Source organism: Calliopsis andreniformis, chromosome 12 (genome assembly GCF_051401765.1).
Source record: "Calliopsis andreniformis isolate RMS-2024a chromosome 12, iyCalAndr_principal, whole genome shotgun sequence".
NCBI classification, from domain to species: Eukaryota; Metazoa; Arthropoda; class Insecta; order Hymenoptera; family Andrenidae; genus Calliopsis; species Calliopsis andreniformis.
In genome coordinates this window covers 13,029,826-13,054,377 of record NC_135073.1, presented here as the reverse complement: position 1 = coordinate 13,054,377, position 24,552 = coordinate 13,029,826, and the positions used below count along the sequence as shown (strand labels likewise).

The window sequence follows — 24,552 nt, the reverse complement described above, 5'->3', positions numbered from 1 at the left end:
CGCGATTCTTTGATGTTTATGTGGATCAAGGAATGCGAATATTTGTCTTATTCGATTTTGTGGCATTTCTTCCTTAAAGTTGAAATCGAAAATTAAAGGAAGAGAAGAGAGATTTATTGAATGTTTGTTATTTTTGTGTAATTATTCGCTCCTAGGAAATATTCTATCAGATAAGTTAGTCATACTGTGCAAAAATTTTTCAATGGCACAGTGATACAACCATGAAATAAAAAAAATCTACGTATTTGGTATAGTTTGTATTCCCTTACGAAATTCAATTGAGGCAATTTAATCATAAATATTAGAAAATAATAGCAAGGCAATACTTACTATTAATCTAAAAATTAATCTTAAGTGGAATGTAATTTGTTACTAATACAAACATTTTTATACAAATATAACAGTTGTTATCCTCGAAAATACTGTGTATCAATAGCTAAAAGCTATAACTTGTATTTTCTCTTGTTAACATACGTTTTATATTTTCACTAAGTAACTTTGAGTCCATAACTGTAATAAATATTGATTACATCATTCACTTATTACACTTCTTTGAAGAATACTCTTAGACTTTACTTGTGTTCGAATGAGAACTGTTGAATAAATATAGTCTAAGTCTAATAGGCATGTCGTCTGTATAAAAAAAATGTAAGGCACTGTTTTGTCATTAAAATAATAAAAAATTGACTTGTATTTCATTGAATTAGTGTACAAATTATCTATATAACCTCTACTTTTTCCTTTGCTCTCATTCTGAAATGTTTATTTATGCCATAGAGGTTATGTTTATGTTTCTCGTGAGTTGAAAACATCAGAAATATTGTTTTTTTTTCAAGTTACCTTGATGAATAATTATGCAAAATGGAACAGGTATTTGAGATTTTTTCATTATAAATAAGGTCATAATTATTATGATTATAACATACTATTTCACAGGATTTGAAAATTGACCAAGCTTGCCGAACGGCTGAAGAATTTACAAAGCTTTATTACGAAAGTTTGGACAAACGTAGATATGTAAGTGATTTTAATTATAAAGAAAGTTATTCTAAACTAGTATAGTAATTCAATGATTATATATACATTATCAATTAATATATTCATTCATGCTAAATAAAAGTTCAATAATGTAATTAAATTACTAAATAATAAATAATTTTAAATTATTTGTAGCTCATCTCAAGGTTATATTTGGATACTGCAACTTTGATTTGGAATGGAAATGGTATCGAAGGTAAAGATAACATACAGAAGTTTTGGACAGATTTGCCAACTTCTGATCATTCCGTTTTTGTCTTGGATGCTCAACCAATAACAGGTAAATAATTTTTATAATTATTTGTAAACTAATCTAAAATGTTAAACTTTAAAATATATACATAAATCCGTATTACTTGCTGGGTAAACTTTATATACATGTATTTATTGATAGGTCCAGAGGTGGCAAATCAATTGACATTCCTTGTAAAAGTTGGAGGACAAGTGAAATATGATGATAAAACATCAAAACCATTTAACCAAAGCTTCTTAATCACAGCAGTGGGAGATAAATGGAAAATTGTAAGCGACTGCTTCAGAATACAAGAAATTCTAGAGAATGTGAATTAGAATATAAAATAAGAAATTCATTTTCAAAGTGTTCAAAGAACTCTTTGATTCAATATTCCTTTTTATTTCTATCGTCGGTCTTATATCAATGTATAAAGCGATATTAAAATTTTCGTATTAATGAATCAGTACGTTGGTCGATCATTTAGGAATAACTTTACACGAGAAAAAACTAAAAATAAATATAGATATAAATACTTAGACATAAACGTTACTATGATACATATCGTATAAAACATCGATTTCATATCCTTTGATGGCTCATCAACTTAAACATCCAATGGATTAATAAGATTGTGAAAAGTTCTAAGTGTATATTCTTTTGAATGAAATATTTATCAATCTATAGTTCGCAATATTATTTAATAGCTTTTATAAATATTGCCTATAATTACTTAAATTTTTAAGAAATCACCTATAACATTTCTCATTCACAGTCTAACTTATACTAACAAATACTACGAACTAAAATGATTAATCAAATAAGATTTTACAATTACACACGACACAAGTGTTTTAGATTAAAAGAATGACGATTATCTGTCTACAATAGATAAAACACAGTCTTTGTAATTCATCATTCTTGATTCAATAAGAACCATGAATGCTTTTAAAAATTAAGCTAATGATTTCCTAAAGTGTTATGCACAATTTTAAGTTACAATGTTGCATGTGACTTCTTGAAAATAATTACGTATTTACAGATAATATTTAATTGAATACTTCGACTTAAGAATCTAGGAATCGATTAATGTTTCACTCAGAAGTGCATACATTTAGGACTTTTCGTCTTATAAAGATTCGTTCGTACGATCGCTCATGTCTATCTTTCCCTCCCACCCTCTCTCTCCCTCTCTTTCTCTCTTTCTTTGAAGATAAAAGATAAGTCGATCGGTGTATCACAGGTACAAACGATGTAAAAGAAATTGGGTGATCAGACAGAAAGGAGAGAAATCCCGGTTTGCATAATTAGCGTTGTCGATCGATGCACTCTAGTAGCCATAACGTAGGCAGTGTTACAAGGAAAAATTGTTTGACTGGCGAATTGAATAACATTTCCATTCTCGTTGCGTATTTCTTAGTTTTAGGTGGCTGAATAAAAAATGCGTTAGACTCCGGAGACTCTCCATGGAAGACCATAAAAAATTTGTGGAAATACGAGTCTTAAGCTAATATCATTAAATGCAATTTAATCTTAATATTAAATATATTATAATTAAGTTTAATTTGTTCAATTACTTTTGAGTCAAGAGGAATGATTTTATACCATATATTCAGTCAAAGTTTAATAGATTAAAAACTAAGTTAAAAATGAGTTATTTGGTTTTAAAATGCTAGATGTGAATAGACTTCATTCATTTATCTATTCATGTAGCATATGAGTCTTATTATATACTTTCATCAAATACTTAAATATCAATTCATTCATTCACGATTGGCGAATCAGAATGCAATTATATTGGAAAATAATGAATGAAAAATCTAGAGGTATGTAAAATTAGCAACCTTTTTGCTTTTTTAAAAAATTCTTCAAGAAGTATCCGGAGTCCAGTTTTCTAACAGCGCTCTCTGGAAGAATGCCTACGTAATTACGCAGACGAAACAAAATGCTTAAGAATTTGATTAATTACACCCGCCGATTTACATAAATGTACAGTAGAACTTCGTCATTGTTCCATTGTATAATAGCTATGATTTTTGATTACCCCATATCTGATCGAGTTTTCGATTATTTAAGTCATAATCATACTACTAAAATTACACATCCATATCTCATATTAATGAGTCTAAAGAATTTGATTCCAATAAATTCTAAGATATCAAAACAGGTTTTAAGGTTATACGGGTTTGATAGAGTTACTACGTCGAAGAGAAAGTTCCGAGAAGCATCAAAATGAAACACGATTAAATCTTTTGCATACTTGCCAAATCTATACATGATTTTCAGTGTAGAAATATAAACAAAATACTGAATTAAACGCAGTCAAAAAAGAGAATACGATTAATTAATCGAAAAATCGATCAACTTAGCCATATTTTTCTGATTAACTCGTACAATCGAGGTTTCACTGTACTGTTAAGCATACCTGTTATTCGACTTATTCTATACAAATACAAAAATTGTTACATCCTCTCACGCATTAAAATGGCTTACTCGCATAAAAGTTTCGCACTTACGATGTATATTCTAGCCTAAGACTGCGTACGATATTACGAAGCACGGCGCAAGAAAGTTCGATGAAAGAACACCGAGACGTTTTACTCGACAACTATAATCACCACATTTATCGTATAGCGGACGAGTGTATAATTCACGTAGAGCTTCATTTATGCTGGCTAAATATTGGATCGACGTAAAAGTAATATTGAATTTAAAAAATCAAGTGTTTAATATACAAAAAGTATCTTTTGCTGTATTCATAATATATATATTTTGCTTTTTCTTCTTTTGATGAACTGCGATTACTCGTCCTTTTTCTACGACTTTAACTATTGTTAAAAAAATGTAAGGAACCAGTACGTTTAATCCTTATATTACTTATATTTCTATATCCACTTTATTTTTGAAAATTGCCACTTGCGTTGTGCAAAACTCAATTGATGAAAAATAGAAGTGCTCTTCCTTGATATCGAAAGAATAATACTTTTTTTTTGTTACTATAACGATATCTCTAAACCCCAATGAAAATGGCTAATCGCAGTCTACAGTAAAAAATGTATTGATGAAACTGGAATATAGTTTTCTTTAATTTAACGTTATACTTTTAGATTTTCTTTGTATTACTTTTCCATCAAACCGATATTAATTGAGGCCGTGTTCGGCTTGAGGCCTTGTGTGTAAGCATTCTTCGCTTCATGTGCTCTTCCTAAGAGCAAAATTTGAACTCTGAACGAGAGTCATCACCAGGGAAAGCATCGCAAAGAAAACTTCTACAAAGTTCGATATAAGAAAAGTATTTTAAAAAATCCCAGATAAAATGGGACAAAAATATCCAGGGTATTTAATACTCAGCACAAAAAGGGATAGAACAAACGGTCTTCAAAGAAGTCCAAAATAACTTTCGTCCAAACTGTGTTGGACGAAGACGAGGATGAGAACAAGGGTGGAGACGAAGAAAACATTGTCAATCTCCCTGGTTTATCTTTGCACAGCGTTGACAACATCCTTTATCGTGTTCTGGAGGTCAGTGAGAAGTCTTGTATTCTCTGTCACATTTCGAGTGCCTGCGGCGCGGAGCTGCCGCGCTTGAAGCTCTAGCTTCGCAAGAAGTTCGCGGAATTGAAATCGCGCGTGTGGTGCGATACCACTGTCTGCAAGGTTCGTACACATCCCGTGCAATAACCCTACCTTATCCGAAAGCTGGAGCCAGCTATTCATTACTATCGTCGTGTTGCTTTTCAGATTCAGTATACTGCTTTCGATTAACGTCGAGAGCTCCAATACAGCCTGTTTCGTGGTCCTCGAATCAGTATTTTGCTTACTTAAATCGTCTTCAGTGTGTTGGGACTTCGTGCAATTCGGTGTCGCGTAAATTGAGGAGCAAAAATGTTTCGTTGATGAACAGAGAGGCTTCAGAGGTTTCGCAGGAACAGCTGGTTTCTCTGGCTCGGGTGGAGGCCACAATCTAGCGTCGCTTTTGCTTCCAGAGCTATAAAAAAATAGAAATTGATGGTGTATATATATACAAAACACTTCGAAAATTATTAATTTAATATTATCTACCTCTGGCTACGGGTCGAAGCTCCACTGTGATCCTCAGGCGAATCTTCTGTTTGATCAAGGGTCTCTTGTTTGCCGCTGTTTCCTCGAACACTGAGTTTTGGGCTATGAGGCTGACTATCACAAGATTCCTTATTTTCCCAAAGCTTTTTCAAACTGCTGATACTCCCGGTACTTCTGCGCTTGTCGTCTTGCTGTTCTTCCGATTCTGATGACTGTTCAGTGACATTAGATCTTTCCTCCGAAGCCTTCTCTTTTTCTGCATTCTCCACTTTTCGTAATCTGGCTTTGAAATCTATTATTTGACCATCAGTTGTTTCTTCCTTTTGCGGATTATTCCGCTTATCTACCCTCTTCAACTTAAAACCGACATTTCCACTGGAGAGGATAGACTCAGTCACTGGAGAGGATACCGACGAATCCTTGTGAGCATTATGACTTTGTTGCTGCTGATCTTGAGCTATTTCGTTACTTTTTAATGTCGACACGGCATACTCATTTTGAATGTGTCTGCTGTCATTAAAAAAATATAAACTATAAAAAATCAATAGAGTACTAGCTGTAATAATACTAGATGTTCATCTTCTATAAAATCTATAACTAACTTGAAATCAAATAAACGTTTAAATGTTAATTACCTTTGCCCAGAATCCATATTAAAGCTAGCACAGAGTTCCGAAAGTAACTGTGACGCTGGGTCGAGCGGCGCAGACGGAGTGCTACTCGCGATCCCAGTTTTCTTCGAAGTTCCGCCATGCTTTGTTTCTGCGTTTTGTTTAATCTCATTTATCAATTTCAGTTCCAACATCTCTTTCATGCCAGGTTTACGATCGAAACTATCGGGAGGAGAATTCGTAGAAAGCGGTGGTGGAGGTGGCGGGGGAGGAGGGGGCGCTTCCTCTGGCGGCGCGGCAGGTTCGATCGTTTCTAGCCTAGTTTTAAACCCCGTTCTTTTGTTGTCAGAATTCCTAGAAACGTTGTCTTGAGTTTCTCTACGCCTTAGATTAACTCCAAATCTCGAACTGGCTTCTTTAACCGACGGTTCAGCGTTACTGACGTCGTTCCTGTCTTCTTGCTGGTCGATTTCCTCTTCTTTTGTGCGCCAATCCGTGCTTTTCGCTTTTCTCATAGAAAGAGGAGAGTTTCTTACCTGAGTGATCTCAGTGCAAGAAACGGGAGGCGGAAAGTCAATTTGCTCCTGGCCAGAAAACATTTCGTCTGGTGGAGGAGGCAAATCCGCGGGCGGCGGAGGAAACTCCAAATCGGCTAGTGATGGTTGAACCGATCTCGAGGGACTTGCAGTACGGAAGTTTGAATTACTCGATACCCGAAAAGTTCTTAAACCAACACCATCAGATTGATTACTCTTTCTTACAGCTACTACCCGACCACGAGGAGAATTTGGAGGCTGATAAGTGTTAACTACACCACTTGAAGAGTTACTTCGTGTCATTTGAGGCTGATTTCTTAGATTACTTTGACGAGGAGAGAGCGATCTGTGTTGCGAACCATCCAAAGCGGCTTCGTGTTGTTCCACTGAATTGGATGCTATAGAAGCAGCTACCGATGTTGAATCTTGATTCGATGGCATGCCACTCTGTCGAAGGGATTCAAGATACGCGCCAATCCTAGCACCTTTTGGTAGTGTACCGTAACGGTTAATAGCTCTTTTTACATTCTGTACCTCTAAAGCTCCCACTTGTACCAGCTAAAAAGATTAAATTCTCTATTGATGTCGTATGAAAGTTAAAGAGCATTGCCTTAATTTTTTTTTAAGAAAGTACCTTTTGTGGTAATGGTTCTTTTGAAGGGTAAGGTCTTGGTTTGATTTGTTTTTGGGGACAAACTAATCCAGACATGGGTTCCGGAGACGTCGATGGTGGAGGGATGAAATTTGGTTCTGCCGTTCCCTGAGAACCCTCTCCGTCCTCCTCGATTTCACAGCCTCCTGCAGCAATCGTTCGTTGAGCCATCGTAGCGAGATCTCGCGCAATACCTGAGTTCCCATTTAACAACAAACCGTACCGGTACATATTCTTTTTCTGCTTAGAGTCCTTTCGCTGAGAGCGAACAAGCTCCGTAAGCTCGAATAACGAAATACAAACAATACCTCGTGGAAAGGAAAAATGCATCTTTCTTCATGAACATTATAGTTCCTTTATATTAGTATCTTGTTAATCTTTGCGAATATATTTACCAATTTGATGAACGTAAATTAGTAAGAAAATAAAAAAACGGAAGTATTAAAAATAAATGCAATTTTTGTCATTTTTAAAATTGACTGAGCAATTTTCTAAGGAAGGAGACACAGATGCAGAAGAAATCGAGCAAAAAGCTGGATACAGAGCTTACGGTAGGAAACTGAAGCAGTACGTGCACGTATCAGTACGCTTGATTAAAGTAGAATGGAAATACCTTCGAGAATCTTATCAATACCATTTAGATCCGTGGCATCGTCGAGAGTCATGGTGTTTGATTCGGTATTTTGAGTATCTTGTTCTTGGTACGCAGAGTCGCGGAACGAACTGCACGACGACAGCAAGCTGTTATCCAAGTGTTAGGTTATCGTATTACTACATGATTAATATCTGTCAGTACTCTGCTCAATCAAAACCTCGATTATAAAAAGACATAAAAATTGTAAAGTGTACATTTTAATCAACTGAGGTTTGATTGTACCAAAACTTAAAGAAAAGAAGTCGTACCTTGTTCTTTTTGGAGGTGCTGGGGCTTGTTTCCCCTTTTTGTTTGTAGACCGTCTCATTTGTACGATACTACTATTGTTTTTACTTGACAAACCACCCGTAAAAGTACTCAGCTTTGTGACAGAGCTGGTAGTATCTATCACAGATCAATAAAAGAAATATTATATTTCTTGACACAAATAAAATTGATTGAATTGATGAAACAAAGTAAAATAAAATATTTCATTATTAAGTAATCACACAAAAACAAAGACACTCTACAAATTTCCTACATGTATACCTGAGGAGGGCAAGGGCTCCGAGACGAGGACAAGCCCGTGAATATTTCCGGTACTACCAGTTTGAGACTTCTTATATGAGAGTAAAGGAATTTCCCCTCCACCTTGAAGTTGTTTTTCAACTTCTGCAACAATAAGATTTTACACAAGAATTTAGAAGATACATTGTTAAAGGGAGGATATATATTTTATAAAAAATTATAAGGCTACCTTCAGTAATACTGGATTCTTGAAACATGTTTTCAAGCGAGTGGTGAATCTCTTTGAATGTAGGCCGGTCAGCGGCAGACCACTGCCAGCATTGACGCATCAGCTCATAAACTTTAGGTGGACAGCCAGGAGGACACTCCATTCTATAACCTTTCTCCAACATATGATAGACATCCGTTAAATCGACGCCAGGATATGGAGACATGCCGTAAGTTGCTATTTCCCATAGTAAGATTCCGAATGCCCACACATCAGACTACAAAACGAAAAATTAAGCGAATGGAAAATAGAAATGCTAAAAGGAAAGGAACAGAAAGAAACAAAATGTCACGTACCTTCGTAGAGAATTTGTTGTAAGCTAATCCTTCTGGAGCAGTCCATTTTATAGGAAACTTGGCTCCAGCGTGAGCCGTGTAAGTGTCATCTCTCATCAGCCGAGCCAAGCCGAAGTCAGCAACCTTCACCAGATGATTTTCACCCACTAGGCAGTTTCGAGCCGCTAGATCTCTGTTTCGAAAATTTTAATAAATTTTTGACAAATTTTAGTTTCCTTGAAATTCTGAAATAGATACGCAAGTACTTCGTAATAACTGTAACCTATGTTGAATAAAAAAAAAAAAAAAAAAATAATTTTGCATTTATCGCAAGATTTTTGTAAATCATACCTATGAATGAAGTTCCTGCTCTCTAAATAACTCATTCCACTAGCGATCTGCGTGGCCATGTGCATCAAGACGACGGCGTTGATTTGATGTTTACTCTCGTTACGTAGGTAATCTAGTAAATTCCCTTTGCTCATGAACTCCGTAATGATGTAGAAAGGTGGCTCGCGAGTACATACACCTAATAACTGAACTAGATTCCTGTGTTTCATCTCCTTCATAATCGCAGCTTCCTCCAAGAAGTCTTTTAAAGCCATTGTATCCTCCTATAAAATATATACAGCGTAATAACAATGAATTTCCCTATGATAAAATAATGACAATAATAACTGACCTTTAACGTTTTTACTGCGACAGTCATATTGTACCTCTTCCATACAGCTTCATAAACATCCCCGTATTGTCCTCCTCCTAATTTATGCCTCATGACTATATCTGTTCTATTGATTTCCCATTCATCTGGTTCTGTAATAGCAGAAGCATTAATAGTGCTATACATACTATGAAATTAAGCTACCTTCATAAATTTATATGTACCTGGGCTAAGTGGAAAAACAGTGGGTTTATTGTGCTTTGGTGCAGGATAAAGTAACTGTGTGATTAGACCATCAGCGAGCATTGAATGATGATGTACTAATTCTGCCAAAGTGTTAAATTTGCTTTCAGTCGTGACGAACATCTGAAACAACGTTTTTTAGTGTTATGTACTGGTAATCATTTTTACTAAAAATTTTATATAAATAATTGATGTAAAATAATAATTTTACCTTTCCTTCACTGTCTTCATTAATTCTATAATGATAGACTCTACCCTCATATCGTAGAGAAATACTACGTTGACCTGGACTGCTTTCCGATTCACGAACCAGGAAACTACCATTTATGCCAGAACTCAGAAGATATTCAGCAGCATTTCTGGATATTCTTCCATGATACCAAGAATGCTTCTCTAAGGAATTTACTGGGGTGACATAATTCGAAGGAACCCAACCTACTTGTCCAGTACTTGAGTGAGCTTCACACCATTCCCCACTCTTATTATAACTTAGAATACGAACTTGCTCTCCTACATTTAAACAATATAATAAGCATATTTCCAAGAGATTTTATCTAAATGTCATACTAAGAAGAAATAACCATTACCTTTTTTAAGACTCAACTGATTTTCTCCACCTGCCTGAAAATCATACAAAGCAACAAACAGTTGTGGATCATCTTCCTCTTGTGCCAATAGGTTTTCTTTACTGGTCCACCTATAACAAATATTTTCAGCTTTACTTATAATTTCTTATTAAATATTTAAAAATGGGATAAATAAAAAACAATGAAAGTGAACCTGTTTGCAGCTTCTAAAAGCCCTGTAGAAGGGACACCAGTATGTTGCTGAATATTCACTTGCTGTGAAATTGGCTGAATGCCTGAGCCGCTGGGAGGATCACCATCTGGTAATGCCGGAATGTGAGGTAGCGGTCTGCTTTGCAAAAGAGCTTCTGCAAGCATAACATTATTTCTTACGTAAATATAGCTACATTTTACTATATCAAATATAAAAACTATCTCAAAATTATCTCATACAGTCAAAATAAATTATAAATCATTTTACTCTAAATCTTTATTATACATCACCCCCTTTAATACCAAACAAAGTTCCTAAAGCTTCCAAATCTATTTCTAAACTAAAAGAATAAAAACAACAAAAATAAGCACGCTACAAAAACAGATTTTCCCCAACTACCACCCAGCCTAAAAAACCAAAGAATTAATTCACAGTGCCAAGCCACTTTACAATTACTGCACCTTACAATTATTTCAATGAAAAGTGAAGAATCATTAACTTAACAAAAAAGCATCGCGTATATGCACATACGTGAATGCAAGTATTAATTATATAACCAAGCTATTACTCTCAATCTACAGTTTCCCACAGCCGACTTATCACGGTTCTGTTCGACTATTTTACAAACTCCACGGATCCGCAGGAAGAGAAGCAAAATATACGATTGCAAGAGAGAAGCACGCAAGAGGGAAGGAAAGAAAGTGCGAGAGAGAAAAGAAAAAAGGGGCGGAAGTAAGAAAGAAACAGCGGATAAAAAGCGAGAGAAGGAAATTACCGCTGTGCTCGGTAAATATATTGGATCCGACGAGACGCGATTCCTTGAGGTTCCTCGGCTGTTTGCGCGTCTGTCGCGCGGTAGAACCGACAGGAACGATTCTCTCCTTAGTCTGTTGAGCACCCATAGTTCCCGAATTGGCATGCCCTTAGATTAATCCCGGCCGCAAAACCGCCGGGGCCGTTCACTCGGCACACATTCACTTTCGGCCTGACAGTCTAACTCCCGATCGCATCTCTCATCGGCCACCGCCGACGACGAGAACACCCGAGATTCACGAATCTCACCCGCGGCTCGGACCCTCTATTCACATTTTTGATCAGCACTCGAGATCGACGTTCTCGCCATGTTTGACAGCTTCGACGTCGACGATAGCTCGATTCGCACCGTGCCTTGTTTACTACTTTTACTTACCACCAGGGACCGTCTCTGTTCCGCGATTGGACAATCAATTCCCTGAACAAAGATTCCATTGGCCAACGACATCGTTGACCGATAACATTTTCCGCTCTACATACCCTTCCTCGCTCAATTTTTCCTCTTTTTCTATAGTCACATTGATACTAATATTCTTACGTGGGAAAAGGATTTAATTTGAATGCAATTTGATCGTACTTTTCGGTATAGAAAAGTATGTATGAAAATTTTGGAGGAATAGATTTCTGCTTCATGATTTGTTACGTTCCTTTTAGAAGAATGCTAATTAGTTTGTTCTAGTTTGTTTCTATTATAATTGAAACATAGGGAAGTGTTCAAGATAAATACATAGCGCTATTTAGTGACATTGTTAATCTAGCTGCAAACGCACCGCTACAGTTTCTTGTGCGATTTAGTGCAAGTATCAATAATACATAATTTCTTCGTATAAATTGTTTCTACTTTATTTCATAGTATCATGATCATGTAATTTTTTGAACAGTGCATTTATCGTATCGAAAAGACAGAAAATGCCGTGGTTTTGGAACGCAGCCAATGCTCGGAAGATACGTCGATGACTGAAGCGACGGCAGCGCGATATCGGAAACCCGAAGCGATTACGAATAATACGAAAAATCCCGAGTATTGCCGAAGCGATTTAGTGACGTCATGCTGAAGCAGAAGAGATAAGACAGTCAAAAAAGTGAATTCTGTTTTCTAATATATTCGCGAATCCCATAGTTATCTCTGTTAGCTACGTGATATTGAAAATGTCGTACGCGTATCTTTTCAAATACATCATTATCGGGGATACAGGTAATTATACGATTCTGCTCAGGAAACGAACGTTGTGAAAGTGGTATCTACATTCTCCATTACGTCGGCCGTGACAGAACTCATTGTTTTCATTTCTTTCCATGATAATATCCCTCATCCATAAACCTCAAAGTAAATTTTAGATTTATGATGCGCATATTCCACGATGATAGTTATCGTTGAATATTAAACATTTTTCGATGAATTTCTTCGATCACGCAAGATTCCTTTTTTGTATGATAATGCTGTCATCTTGAAAAATATTGTACAAGTTTATTTACGTTAGGTCCAGATCTTACGTTGGGACACAAATGCTGTATTGGTTAGATTTAAATGGATTGAATATTTAATCGTACATTATTTTTGTATATTATAATCGCGATATTATTATTTATTTTAATGGTTGTTGTAGTTTTTGCATTTCATCCTTGAACTTTTTGTTTATATAGTCAGATTCTAACAGTCATGTGTATGCAAATAGTAAATGTACATACTTCAATGTCAATCAGGAATTTAAATGTATATTTGTCTTCAAAGATATATGAGTTTGTTGATCTTTATTAATTAATTTTATTGTTGTGGATTTATATGAGTATGTTGATTTTACCAAAACTTAATATTTCTTTTAATAGGGGTTGGCAAATCTTGTCTTCTCCTCCAATTTACGGATAAGAGATTCCAACCAGTTCATGATCTAACAATAGGTGTTGAGTTTGGAGCTCGTATGATTACAATTGATTGCAAGCAAATCAAACTTCAAATTTGGGATACTGTAATTATTCATTTTTTATATATATATTTGTGTATGTTAAAAATTATAAGTGTGTTTATTACAGCTTTAAAAATATTGCACAGTAGTATATTTCGGATGTATTTATATAATTTTTGTTATTAGTAAAAACTATATTGAATTTACAGGCAGGTCAAGAGGCATTCCGTTCGATTACACGGTCATATTATCGTGGAGCAGCAGGAGCTTTGTTAGTCTATGATATCACACGTAGGGAAACGTTTAATCATCTGACAATGTGGTTGGAAGATGCAAGGCAACATTCAAATTCTAACATGGTGATCATGTTAATTGGTAATAAGAGTGATTTGGATAATAGACGGGAAGTGAGGAGAGAGGAGGGTGAAGCTTTCGCAAGGGAACACGGGCTTGTTTTTATGGAAACCAGTGCAAAAACAGCAACCAATGTGGAAGAAGCATTTATCAATACAGCAAAAGTGATTTATGAAAGAATTCAAGAAGGTGTATTTGACATCAACAATGAGGTAATGTAAAAATTGTAATAAAGACACAGCATTATTATATTTTTTTCATTATAATTAATGGTTAAATTGCAACTGTATTTATTTAGGCAAATGGCATTAAGATTGGACCACAGCATTCACCAACAAGTCCCGGTGGAATATCAAGTACTGGTGGGCAAGGGAACACGCAAGGTGGTGGGTGCTGCTAGGGGCTGGGGGTTGCCTGTCCACCGCTTCATCCTTCTCCAATTTGAATTGATCTTTTTACTCCTGCTCCTCATTTTATTCTGGATCAATTATTTTGCATATTTCCTTTTGCGCGTGTCGCGTCATGAGGTAACAAGTGGTGTATTTTTTTGTAATCTGTGTATTTATTATCTAAAAAAAAGATCATACACACATACTGAATAGGTATATTATAAGGTAAAGTGTTATAAAACTTAAGAAACTTTTAATTTACAGATTTTCGCGGATATAAATTTATTAGTTTTAAATATTGTCTGTTGTATACTTTGTATATTTGATTCTCGAAAAAAATGAAATGACTCTCTTATAGCGTATTTCGAGATATTTTTTTTTTTATTAAATTCTTGAAATAGTTGATTTTTTAATATATACGAGTGCTTTAATTTTTAATGTTCCAATATGTTGTTAGAAAAAAATAAATGTTATTTTATTATTTCAATGCTATAATTTACTTTTATTTATTTCACATAAAATAACTATTCGACTATATAATGTGTCAAATATGAAGAAACAATCATCATACATTGGATATTGATTAAGCGGGAAAGGATAGGCACTTCTCTTTGATGTTTTATATTTGTTCACATTGAATATTGTATGTACTGTGCACTGATCTTCGAAATTTGATTTAATTTAATAATGGAGCATAGATGGTAATATATGAATCAAAGTGATTTATGGAAGACAAGATGATTTACACTTGACTACCTAAAGCGACACCATGTACGTGTATGTATCAATGTATGAAATGACGAATATATAAAACGTATAAATCAATTTTATTATGAGGCCTATCTAATTAAAAAAAAATTTTATTTCATTATGTAGTTGTGATTGGTATTGTTAATTTTGGTTCAATATATTCTAGAAGTATCTTAATTAAAACGTATAAAACAAAGAAAAATTTTTATATTCATTTTGTATTCACTAAAGATACATTTTATAATTATAGCCATGAGTAGTGATACCAATCAAGAAACTAGAGAAAAACATATTAACATTACTTGTACTTTGTCCACTCAGATCCAAAGATAGTTATACTATAGACATGTACGTTTATTTTGTTAGTGTGTTTAATGTCTCAAAACCTACTGAATATAAAAGAAAAATTTGTTTATACAAAAGAAAGGTATACTGTAGATGTACTACGTGTATTTTATTATAATCAACTAAAAATTATATGTTAGCACAACTAAGATTTCTTGAATGAAGAATAAAAGATGCGATTCATTTACATAATACAAATTGGCTTTTTATCAACTATATATGATAACAATGTTTTTTTCACCTATCAATGTGCGAAAAATATCATTCAACTGTATGTTGCTTAATGTCAAACGGATGTGAAAGTCAAAACACGTTTTATTAGTTCATTTCGAGGTAAGTACAGAAAAAAAGAAAGAATAAACTGCAATTGACTTCCACGCCCGTCCGATATCTCATTTATTGCGCTTGTATACTGTTAAAAATTAAAATATGTACGTTGGCTTCAAAAACACGACCGTTGTTCATTATCTATTACAATCAAATGCTATAAATGTGTAATCCATCGTCTATCTGTACATAAATTTGACATATCTTTTTAACCGAAATATATATGTGCATATCATTTATTTTATTTAATTCCGAAAAGTTGCCCGGAGCTTTCATTGATAAATTTCAAATCAATTTTTTCTATTAAAACACTTATAGTCGCGATAGAAAGTGCATTTAATTACACATGACCTTGTTAACTATTGTAAAAGCTTTCGCCTTAATTACAGAAGGTCTGGTGAACGTTCTATACTGATTTTATTAACATATTCATGTATGATAATTAAACCTGTTTTCATTCTCTCTATATTAAATGGTCGTAACCGAATATCGCAGATCTATTTAAAAAATAAAGGAAAACAATAGATAGACAACAATAACGCAATTGTTGAAACCTCTCAAAATGTGAACCCAAAATGATATGTATGTAACACTCAGATTAAACTATTCAAATTTCCAACACCCGTTTATTAGTCATTCAAAATTACGTCTTAAATTGCTAGGGACTTTAAAGCTACTCGCAACAAATTTAGTGAAAACGTATTACCCTATCTTAACAGAACTTAAAAGGGGGAAGGAAGATTAGAAGCGTTGCACTACAGAAACGATACGTAATGTGCGAAGGATGAACCGATAATGATGTTTCCGAGAACAGAAAGTAGATGAGATAACGGCGTCAACGGTCCCATGCGAATAATACAAGGAGCAGAGAGTGTAAAAGTCGATAAAAGTTCAAAAGCGACTTTACGCGCCAGTAAGTTTCACGAGTCGGCTACGCCACTGTAAGAGCGCTCGAAATAGCGGCTTGATACCGAATGCACGCTACTCTTATTGCTATGTTCGAAGCGGGTCGCCGTATTCCATCGCACGCGCGTCCACGGGAAGCACGTATTTATTTGACTTTTCCCATTCGGTGCGAATTCGAATTGCTTATTGACAACGCTATCTATCGTTGCTCGACGCTCTTATCTCCGCCTTTAGCGTACGCCCGTCGTATCTGATATCGTATCGTCGAATTTGTGTCACTGTCGGACGCCTATACGTTTCTAATACTTAATCTTTAATTAAAACGGATCGGCTTAAACAATTGATCCATCGGTTTGCCGCACTTTACGCGGCGAAACGTGCACGTTAATATTTGAAAAGAGAATACACGGTGCGCGCCTGTATAGTTCCCGTTTACGATAGCCGGATCTATGCTACGTAATCTTCTGAAACAATTCCTGCGTTGACGGAGGAATGGGTTTAACGTGGTTACATGTTTTCTAACGGAGTACAAGCGGCGAGGATTTCACTTACGAACTGTCCCGAGTGTTTTAGGTATGTAATGGAAATTACGAACCTTATCTATAACGTCGTACTCGAGAAATCGCACGATTATTAAGCAGAGGCCTTTTTAAACGAAGAGCAAGAACGCAGTCTTTCTCTCTTGGATAATGTTATTGAAAAAGTGCAGCTTGTGTTTGAAGTGCACGAGTGTTTTGGATAATAAAAATTAGGCTTATGCGATGGAAATGCGGTCCTTGACCTCGTTTCGAGTTGTATGTACACCGTTCCAATGCCTTTTATAGGTTAGGAAATCTGTTTATTATGGTATTGGACGTATTAGGAAGGTTCAGTTATTGACATAACTATATTGTTTAGTAGTTGTATGATTTCTAGGGAGTAGTCTCGTTCGTGAGGTTTTTCTTTGTAGTGGCTGTTTAAAAAGTTAATGTTATTCGTAATATTGTATCAGGATGTTCCTGTTCTGAGAAAATCTGACATCAGCAAACAGGAAGCCTCCTTGTTCCTTTTATATAGATACGCGTGTCGGTATTTTTATTACGCGTATCATATAGTATCACTTATTTTGGGGTTATGTGAAATTAGACTGACATTTTGCTATATTAATATGATCTCTAAAAATGTGGAAGCACTTATTCGTAATCGTATTCTTGTTGATATCATTTTTGTAAATCATGTAAAAAATAAAATGCTCGAACTATTTAAAATGTATTTGGATACTTATTTTAAACGTTTTTATAATAGCAGAAATTGTGATATTAATTAAAGTAGTGTATTTTAAAATCGATTAATAAGATTCAAACCTTCTTTAGGTTTCATTTTTATCCTTATACTTAATACCGATTAATATTCAATTTATCAGGCACTTGCAGCAGTATCATATCGAAATCATTAATCAAAGCACTATCGTAAAAGAGAATTATTTCATTCAATAAGAGTCTCTCAACCTGTTTGATCGTATATTTTATACGAAACTTAAAACAGTGACAGAATCATTGCCTCCATGGCCAAGGTCAGGATTTCGTACAAGTTCCGCCGCGTCTGACGTGCATATCTGTTTTTAGCAGACGGTTGGGACAGAACAAATCTAATTATATTCTGAAAAAAATCGCTCCTCTAAAATATGAAAAACCTACTTCAAAACTAAACCACACCCATCAATGAAAAATTTAAATGAAACAGGAAGACGCCAGTGTCGCTTCATTAAAGAACAATTGATTCACTGTTCAACAATTATCATAATACTTTTACATATTGAATGAACCTATAAACAGAGAAGCTTTATTATTTACATTTTTAAGGTTCCCCTGCATAGTAATAAAAAAGCCTCAGAACGTGCAGCTGTGAACATTTAACTGATCAAGATAAAGTGTCAGTATCTGAAGCACGATGTTCCTCACCTCGTTCTTTATCGATACATGTTCTCAAGCAAGGTGTCTAATAATTGCTTATGCGTATCATAATCTCGTAACATGTACGACTGCTAGGTTCGAATGTCGATGTTGTTTTCGTTGTACGAGCACAATACAGAAGGTCTTTGACTCGTGGGTATAACGAACTACATGCATCTATTCATCTAAATGCACACGAATGCGGTCGAAGGAACAGTTTCTGAATGAACGTAAAGCGTATAGCGGCACTGTGGCACGGGCATCGTTAACCGTGTCGGTACGGTGACACCGCGTCGGAGGGTTAACGAACATAAAACACCCATCATTTCGACTTCCGAGTTCGAACACTTGGAAAACATAATACACTATTTTCTCGACATTAACTCCTCGCTATTTCCCTTATTTTTTCGAATAATCTTCTTTTACACCCATTTTCATTGAGACTTAAATGACCTGAATCTACGCTTTCTAGGTTCGTTGTTTATACCGAATCGAGAGCTTATAATGAATAACTGTTTCAAACAGTTTTTATCCATTTTTTAACCCTTTTGTGCCGAATGAATTTCTTTAAGTATTTATTCTTTATTTCCATTTTTTAAAATTATCTTCCAAGGTTATTCTATGTGCGATAATAAAAAAAATAGTGGAGTATATGTGTCTTGTTAGCCACGAAAGAGTTAAAGAATTATATATTTTTCAAGGCTTTATGTCAGAAAGTTTTTAGTATTTGAACCGATATGGATTATTAATTTCTAAATTTTTTAAAAATAATAAAATAGAGAATTCTACTTTTTTGCTTGTAGAATCGACTGTTTTAAAGAAAGACCTTTATGTATCATAAATAGCTTGAACGCTTCGTTATAACTTTTCAGGCGATGCGGAATAACGCTACAATGTCGACTGCACTCGTTTAGCGCACCTTGAAACGATTGACGAATTGCTGAACGATGATTTTTCACACGGACTGACTATTAAGATTCTTACTCATACGTTCTTCAAGTTGTGCTGCTGCTACCGTACCCATTTATCATGACGAGTGTCGTTCCACTCACTGATAAACAACTCCACCAGTTGGTAAATGAATCTCGCTGAAAGAGACTTTTCCTCGTTTTTAAAACTGGCAAACGCTTTCCAAGAAACTATGCAACACTTTCTAGTATTTATCACAGTATACTGCGGAAAAAAGTATCAATTAAAAAGATGCTTCTAATTTTTAGTGTGTCAGCATTGGGAAAGCTGTGAACCCTACGGAGACTCCCGTTAAAGAGAAACATGTGCGGAGTATCCTTTTACGACCAATATTTAAAATACTGCATTTTTATACCATTCAATTTTTTCTAAAAAACCTTCATGAAAATTATAAAAATATTCATTAATTTTCAAACTTTTCTTACAGTCGTTGTAAATTAAATTACACATTACGTGTAACAAAATTATTTTTTCAATGCACTTGTTTCATCCATGACTTACGTCTGAAAAATTCCTCCTTCACTAACATCTTCCCATTCCTTTCCCACAATGACTTGACGTCCTCCAGTTTGAGAATCAGAGCTGCAATTCAATGAATCATTGTCTTCTGGATGACGCGTATTCTCCTTACAGAGTTATAGGCGCGATTATAGGTACATATCAAGAAAAAAGTGGGATGATCTTTTGGATGTACATGCTCCGGCAGCCTCTGCAAGAGAATCAAATCGTTGCGTGGAAGTTTTGTCATGTTCTGCATAAGATACTGCGAGAGGGTCATCCGAAAGTGATCCCAGATTCTCAGCGGTATCGCGGGAAGTTGGAAGATATTGGGAAATTATGGCAACACCTCCGAGAGGGATACGGCCAGTTGATTCAGTTGTACATACGATTGTTAATAACCAAATTAGATTTTCACAAACGAAATCCACGCATACCTGGCAACCTGCAAGTAACGGCTGAGGAATTGGAGGCTATTGGAGAGAACGATATTAACGTCTAGTGAGACTTCGATTCTATATACTACTTATACGTTTATACTATATTTTATTTTTGTAAATGTATATTTTACCTTTTTTGTGTTATTTGCAGCTTTCAAATGTCGGTTGAGATGTTTGATTACATGGACGACATTCTAAACCTACAACGTGCAGGTAGGTATGGAATTACCTAGATTACTAGTCTTGCATAATCGATTTCCCTAACTTTCTTTTAATCGACGTGAGACAAATAGTCCTTGGTTTTCTGGTCAGCAAAATGCAAGCCTCCGATATATTTTCTGCCTATAATCATGAACCGAGACTTGCGAATTATTCTTTCCTTCTGGCGTAATTAATCTACTAGCATCTCGATTATTCACATCAAACAGAACCACGGCAGGCCGGTTAGGTCGAGATTTGCATGCTGAATAAATGAATGGAGGCGTCATTGACGGATTAACAGAACAATTTACATGATGGTAATGCTTTTTCCTTTCGTGATTTTTCGACGAGCTTTCAGTAGATCCGTGTTTTCAGTCAAGTACAACATTCTGTGGAATGTTAAAAAGTGAGGGAGCCCTAATTGAGCGATTAGCTTGAAATAACTAATTCATTTTCTTGTGTTTTTAGTTACCGCTTCTTTAAAGAACACACCATCAAATTCAATGACTGTTAGTGGACAGTGTCGACTGGCTCCATTGATCCCATGCGTGCTAGATGCATCGCAGCTCTACGATTACTGCGTAAGAATTCTTTTTAAGCTTCATAGCACGTTACCAGCGGACACCTTGGCGGGCCATCGTGACAGATTTTCGAAGCAGTTCCAAGAGTTGAAGAGATTCTATAATACCGTTAAGCAGAGACAGTATTTCAAGCACCTGATAACTATACCAGCGTTACCTGAGGTGAATCTCTAAAACGAGGATTCTATTCTTTATTAAAATCGTGACTAATACCTATTGTATTTATTATAGAATCCACCAAACTTTTTGAAACAGTCCGAGTTAAGGACTTATGTTACACCGAGGGTAGTACTACCAGAGGAATCTTTAGACGGCGATGTATCAGGTGTCGACAACCTAATCGATACTTCCGATACGAGCTCGTTGCCAGGCGATCAATTAGACTCTACGAGAAATGGATCTATTTCTCCTGATGCATTAGCAGAAAGGTAACATTAAAGTGAAAGGCATGTGAGAAATTTTCAATATTTTAGGGGGAGTAATTAATTGATCTTTATATTTTAGAGAAAGTCTTATCGATCATTTGCAGCAGGAAAATAGTCGTCAAAGGCAGGAGCTGCATCGTTTCCTCACTGATCATCAGCGAATTGTTGGAGAGCTTCAGGATCGCGTTACACAGCTTGAATCGAATTTGGTTACCAAGGTACAACTGTTTTTGTAATTAATGCAGGGTCATTGTATTATACAGAGTTTTTTATTGATATAGTGCAACGAAATCGAGCAAGAAAAACAGATCAATCAGGATTCTCTTAAACAGAAAGCATTCATGATGGTGAAGGTTCATGAAACTGAGCGTGAGTATACTTGTAGTTATATTATAGAGAATATTTCGGAAGGCATATCTGCATAACACTGCATTTTTATGTTTTACAGAAAAGCATAAAGTTCTAGAAGAAAAGTTTCAGAAATTAAAGGATGTGTATGCAAAGTTAAGAGAAGAACATATCAGTTTAATTAGGAAGGTAAGTTCAGCTAAGATTTATAGCTTTTTATTTAATAAGAAAAAAAGAATGTATTAATATTCAGTGTATATATTCTATAATATAATAGAAAGCAGAGGTAGACAAGCAACTTGGGTTATTAAAAATGTCACAAGAACAATCACAGCGTCGAACTACGGAGGCAGAACGTCGACTTGACGAGTTAATACAAGGACAGGCTATCACTGAACAAGAAGCGCAAAAAGCAGTAGAAGCGCAACATGATTTAGACGATTTGAAGCAACAGCTTGGCGTCGTGAAATCTGAAAATTTGGTTAATATTTCTCTTCTCTCCCTTTTTTTTAATATACGTTTATACTTTCTTTTGATTTCGTTCCGGTAAAAATGTAACATTTTAGGCTTTGATTGCCAAAAATGATTTTATAACTTCTGAAAAAACGGCTTTAGAAGGTGATCTACACGATTTATTAGCGCAAAAAGAGGAATTAGATTTAAAGATCGAAAAGTTGGAAGTAGAAGCTGAAAGATGCCGCAACGAAATGAATGTACATGCTGATAGTATGTTGTGTGAATTGTTGCGTAAGTGTCTCTGTTCATTTATAGCTAAAAAGTAGTTTAATTCGTTTAATATAAAATCGAATTTGTATTGCAGTAAATTGTATCGCTGAAGCAGAAGATATCATACAGTATTCATTGAATGCAATCGATAATCCAGCTATGTCTGATCTAACTTGTACGCCTCAATATCTTGAGAGATTGGAAGAGTCAACTTTAAAATCGTTAGATGGTTTAGATGGTGCATACACTGGTTATGTATGTGATACAACGAATGGAAAAATGCTCATGAAAAGTGCAATACACGTTGCATACGTGCTGGGTCTTTATTTAATTCATGCAAAATCTACATCGAATACGTCCATCGATATTGCGTTGGGTGACAGTAAGTTGTGGATATTTAAAAAATTACACTTTAAAGAACAGTGTATTTTACTTAAAATTTTATTATGCTCTAGAACTGACTGACGAATGTAAACAGCTAGGCTTGTTGTCCCTAACAATGTATAGTTCAATGAAAGAAAAATCGCCGACGACAGTGGGCCAAATCAACGAAGTAAAACAGCAGTTTAAAAAGATATGCGAGCTTGCCGCTACATTGTCCAATGTTCAAGGCAATGTTGCAATTGTCGGAAGTTTAGTGGAGCAAGAACTTTTGAGTATGGATAAAGCAATAGAAGAAGCTGCTAATAGAATACAGGTAAACTAAGCATTATGTTCTATTGCAATAATTGATTTATATTGAAATAATGTATTTCATAATGTTTCACCAGGATATGTTGGAGAAATCTCGTGCAGCGGATTCAGGAATAAAATTAGAAGTAAATGGCAAAATTCTAGATTCGTGTACAGAATTAATGAAATGCATCAGAATGCTAGTTAAAAAGTCACGGTTGCTGCAAGCGGAAATCGTAGAACAAGGAAAGGTATATCGCTTTCTTTTTCGCTTATAAATTGACTAGAAAAAGAGATTCTTTTTTATTGCAGGGCTCAGCCTCTGCAACAGAATTTTACAAACGTAATCATCAATGGTCTGAAGGACTTATATCTGCAGCGAAGGCAGTTGCAATGGGTGCTAATCTTTTACTGTAAGTAAAAACTATTTGATACAAGTTACCTCTCACTAAAAAATTTGTTGACGCGTACAGGGAAGCTGCAAATAAAGTTGTTTCCGGAAATGGCAAATTTGAACAATTAGTAGTTGCATCGCAAGGAATCGCTGCGTCCACTGCACAGTTGGTAGTCGCGAGCAGAGTGAAAGCTAACAGAAATAGCAGTAACTTGGCTGCACTCTCCGAGGCATCGAGAGATGTAACACAAGCAACTGGAAGCGTTGTTGCAACTGCGAAAAATTGTAGTCAACTTGTCGAAGAAAATGGTAACCTTACATTTCACTGTCGTTCAAAATTGTAAACACCAGATACTAAGCACTTACAATGCTTTCAGACGATTTAGACGTTTCTGGATTAACTCTGCATCAAGCTAAACGATTAGAAATGGAAGCTCAAGTACGTGTATTGGAATTGGAGCAGGCATTAGAGACTGAAAGATTACGCTTAGCTGCTTTACGTCGTTACCACTATCAACTCGAAGGTGAAAAAGAGTGATCAGTAGGTATTAGAATAGTTTAGTAGTTTAACCTTAAATATTTATTCTCAATAAAACGACTAATACTATTCACAGAATTTTAGTAGCGTCTGTGTGAGATTCATGATACCTGGATTTGTCGTCAGCATCAAGCAGTATTGAACACAATGTTTACAAATGGAAAGTAAACGATTTTATTCCATAATAAAATAATATATTACGAAACAGAAGAAGATCTATCTGGGTTGTTCAGAAACGAATTATTGTAATATTTGCATGTTTAATGTTTAATAAATACAATTTTATTCATTTTTAAACATAACTGAACATATGTCTTTCCACGTACCTTCCAGCGTTCAAAATCGTCTGTCTTAGACGCTTTTCCAAAAGAAGTTCTGTTCGATTCGGGTAGGTTAGGTTCGGTTTAATTTCGATTCAGTTCTGACCCTGCCTAAAACTTATATCTAGATTTCTATTAATATCTTAACGAAAATATGATCGTTTCAATGATTTTAATATTTGAAATATGTACGATTACATC

General features: G+C 35.2%; 4 protein-coding genes across 15 annotated transcripts; 3 read left to right on the top strand and 1 right to left on the bottom strand.

Annotated features, from left to right (window-relative positions):
* The first annotated feature begins 406 nt into the window (after nt 1-406).
* On the top strand, nt 407-1,751 carry Nxt1 (NTF2-related export protein 1). Of its 3 annotated transcripts, none has more exons than XM_076388778.1 (5): nt 407-648; nt 837-870; nt 937-1,017; nt 1,174-1,318; nt 1,433-1,751. In XM_076388778.1, the coding sequence occupies exons 2-5, from the start codon at nt 862-864 to the stop codon at nt 1,606-1,608; spliced, it is 411 nt and encodes a 136-aa protein (XP_076244893.1). In that variant the 5' UTR covers nt 407-648; nt 837-861; the 3' UTR covers nt 1,609-1,751. The 3 variants fall into 3 exon arrangements, with proteins under 3 accessions (XP_076244893.1, XP_076244892.1, XP_076244891.1); XM_076388777.1 differs by having other exon boundaries at nt 409-648; nt 778-870; XM_076388776.1 differs by lacking the exon at nt 407-648 and having other exon boundaries at nt 666-870.
* Nucleotides 1,752-4,737: 2,986 nt separating this feature from the next.
* Nucleotides 4,738-11,626, bottom strand: Abl (tyrosine-protein kinase Abl). Of its 6 annotated transcripts, none has more exons than XM_076388770.1 (16): nt 11,296-11,626; nt 10,521-10,674; nt 10,328-10,437; nt 9,952-10,250; nt 9,722-9,863; nt 9,519-9,649; nt 9,188-9,450; nt 8,858-9,029; nt 8,523-8,778; nt 8,315-8,437; nt 8,035-8,170; nt 7,745-7,872; nt 7,114-7,325; nt 5,968-7,037; nt 5,333-5,842; nt 4,738-5,258 (listed from the first exon to the last, which is right to left on the bottom strand). In XM_076388770.1, exons 1-16 carry the CDS (start codon nt 11,420-11,422, stop codon nt 4,748-4,750), a joined length of 4,344 nt encoding a protein of 1,447 aa, XP_076244885.1. In that variant the 5' UTR covers nt 11,423-11,626; the 3' UTR covers nt 4,738-4,747. The 6 variants fall into 6 exon arrangements, with proteins under 6 accessions (XP_076244885.1, XP_076244886.1, XP_076244888.1 ...); XM_076388771.1 differs by having other exon boundaries at nt 5,333-5,839; XM_076388773.1 differs by having other exon boundaries at nt 7,114-7,277.
* Nucleotides 11,627-12,369: 743 nt separating this feature from the next.
* Rab2 (RAS oncogene family member Rab2) lies at nt 12,370-14,135 on the top strand. Its single transcript, XM_076389021.1, has 4 exons — nt 12,370-12,528; nt 13,161-13,300; nt 13,447-13,803; nt 13,890-14,135. Exons 1-4 carry the CDS (start codon nt 12,483-12,485, stop codon nt 13,989-13,991), a joined length of 645 nt encoding a protein of 214 aa, XP_076245136.1. The 5' UTR covers nt 12,370-12,482; the 3' UTR covers nt 13,992-14,135.
* A 2,139-nt stretch (nt 14,136-16,274) lies between these two features.
* On the top strand, nt 16,275-24,335 carry Hip1 (Huntingtin interacting protein 1). Of its 5 annotated transcripts, none has more exons than XM_076389887.1 (19): nt 16,293-16,881; nt 19,112-19,313; nt 19,457-19,520; nt 19,850-20,207; nt 20,298-20,359; nt 20,816-21,090; nt 21,160-21,356; nt 21,433-21,571; nt 21,635-21,722; nt 21,802-21,890; nt 21,979-22,182; nt 22,268-22,448; nt 22,522-22,809; nt 22,883-23,124; nt 23,198-23,350; nt 23,412-23,512; nt 23,573-23,802; nt 23,871-24,017; nt 24,108-24,335. In XM_076389887.1, exons 2-19 carry the CDS (start codon nt 19,269-19,271, stop codon nt 24,113-24,115), a joined length of 2,871 nt encoding a protein of 956 aa, XP_076246002.1. In that variant the 5' UTR covers nt 16,293-16,881; nt 19,112-19,268; the 3' UTR covers nt 24,116-24,335. The 5 variants fall into 5 exon arrangements, with proteins under 5 accessions (XP_076246003.1, XP_076246002.1, XP_076246001.1 ...); XM_076389886.1 differs by having other exon boundaries at nt 23,871-24,038; XM_076389884.1 differs by having other exon boundaries at nt 16,296-16,881; nt 23,871-24,034; nt 24,108-24,334.
* Nucleotides 24,336-24,552: the final 217 nt, after the last annotated feature.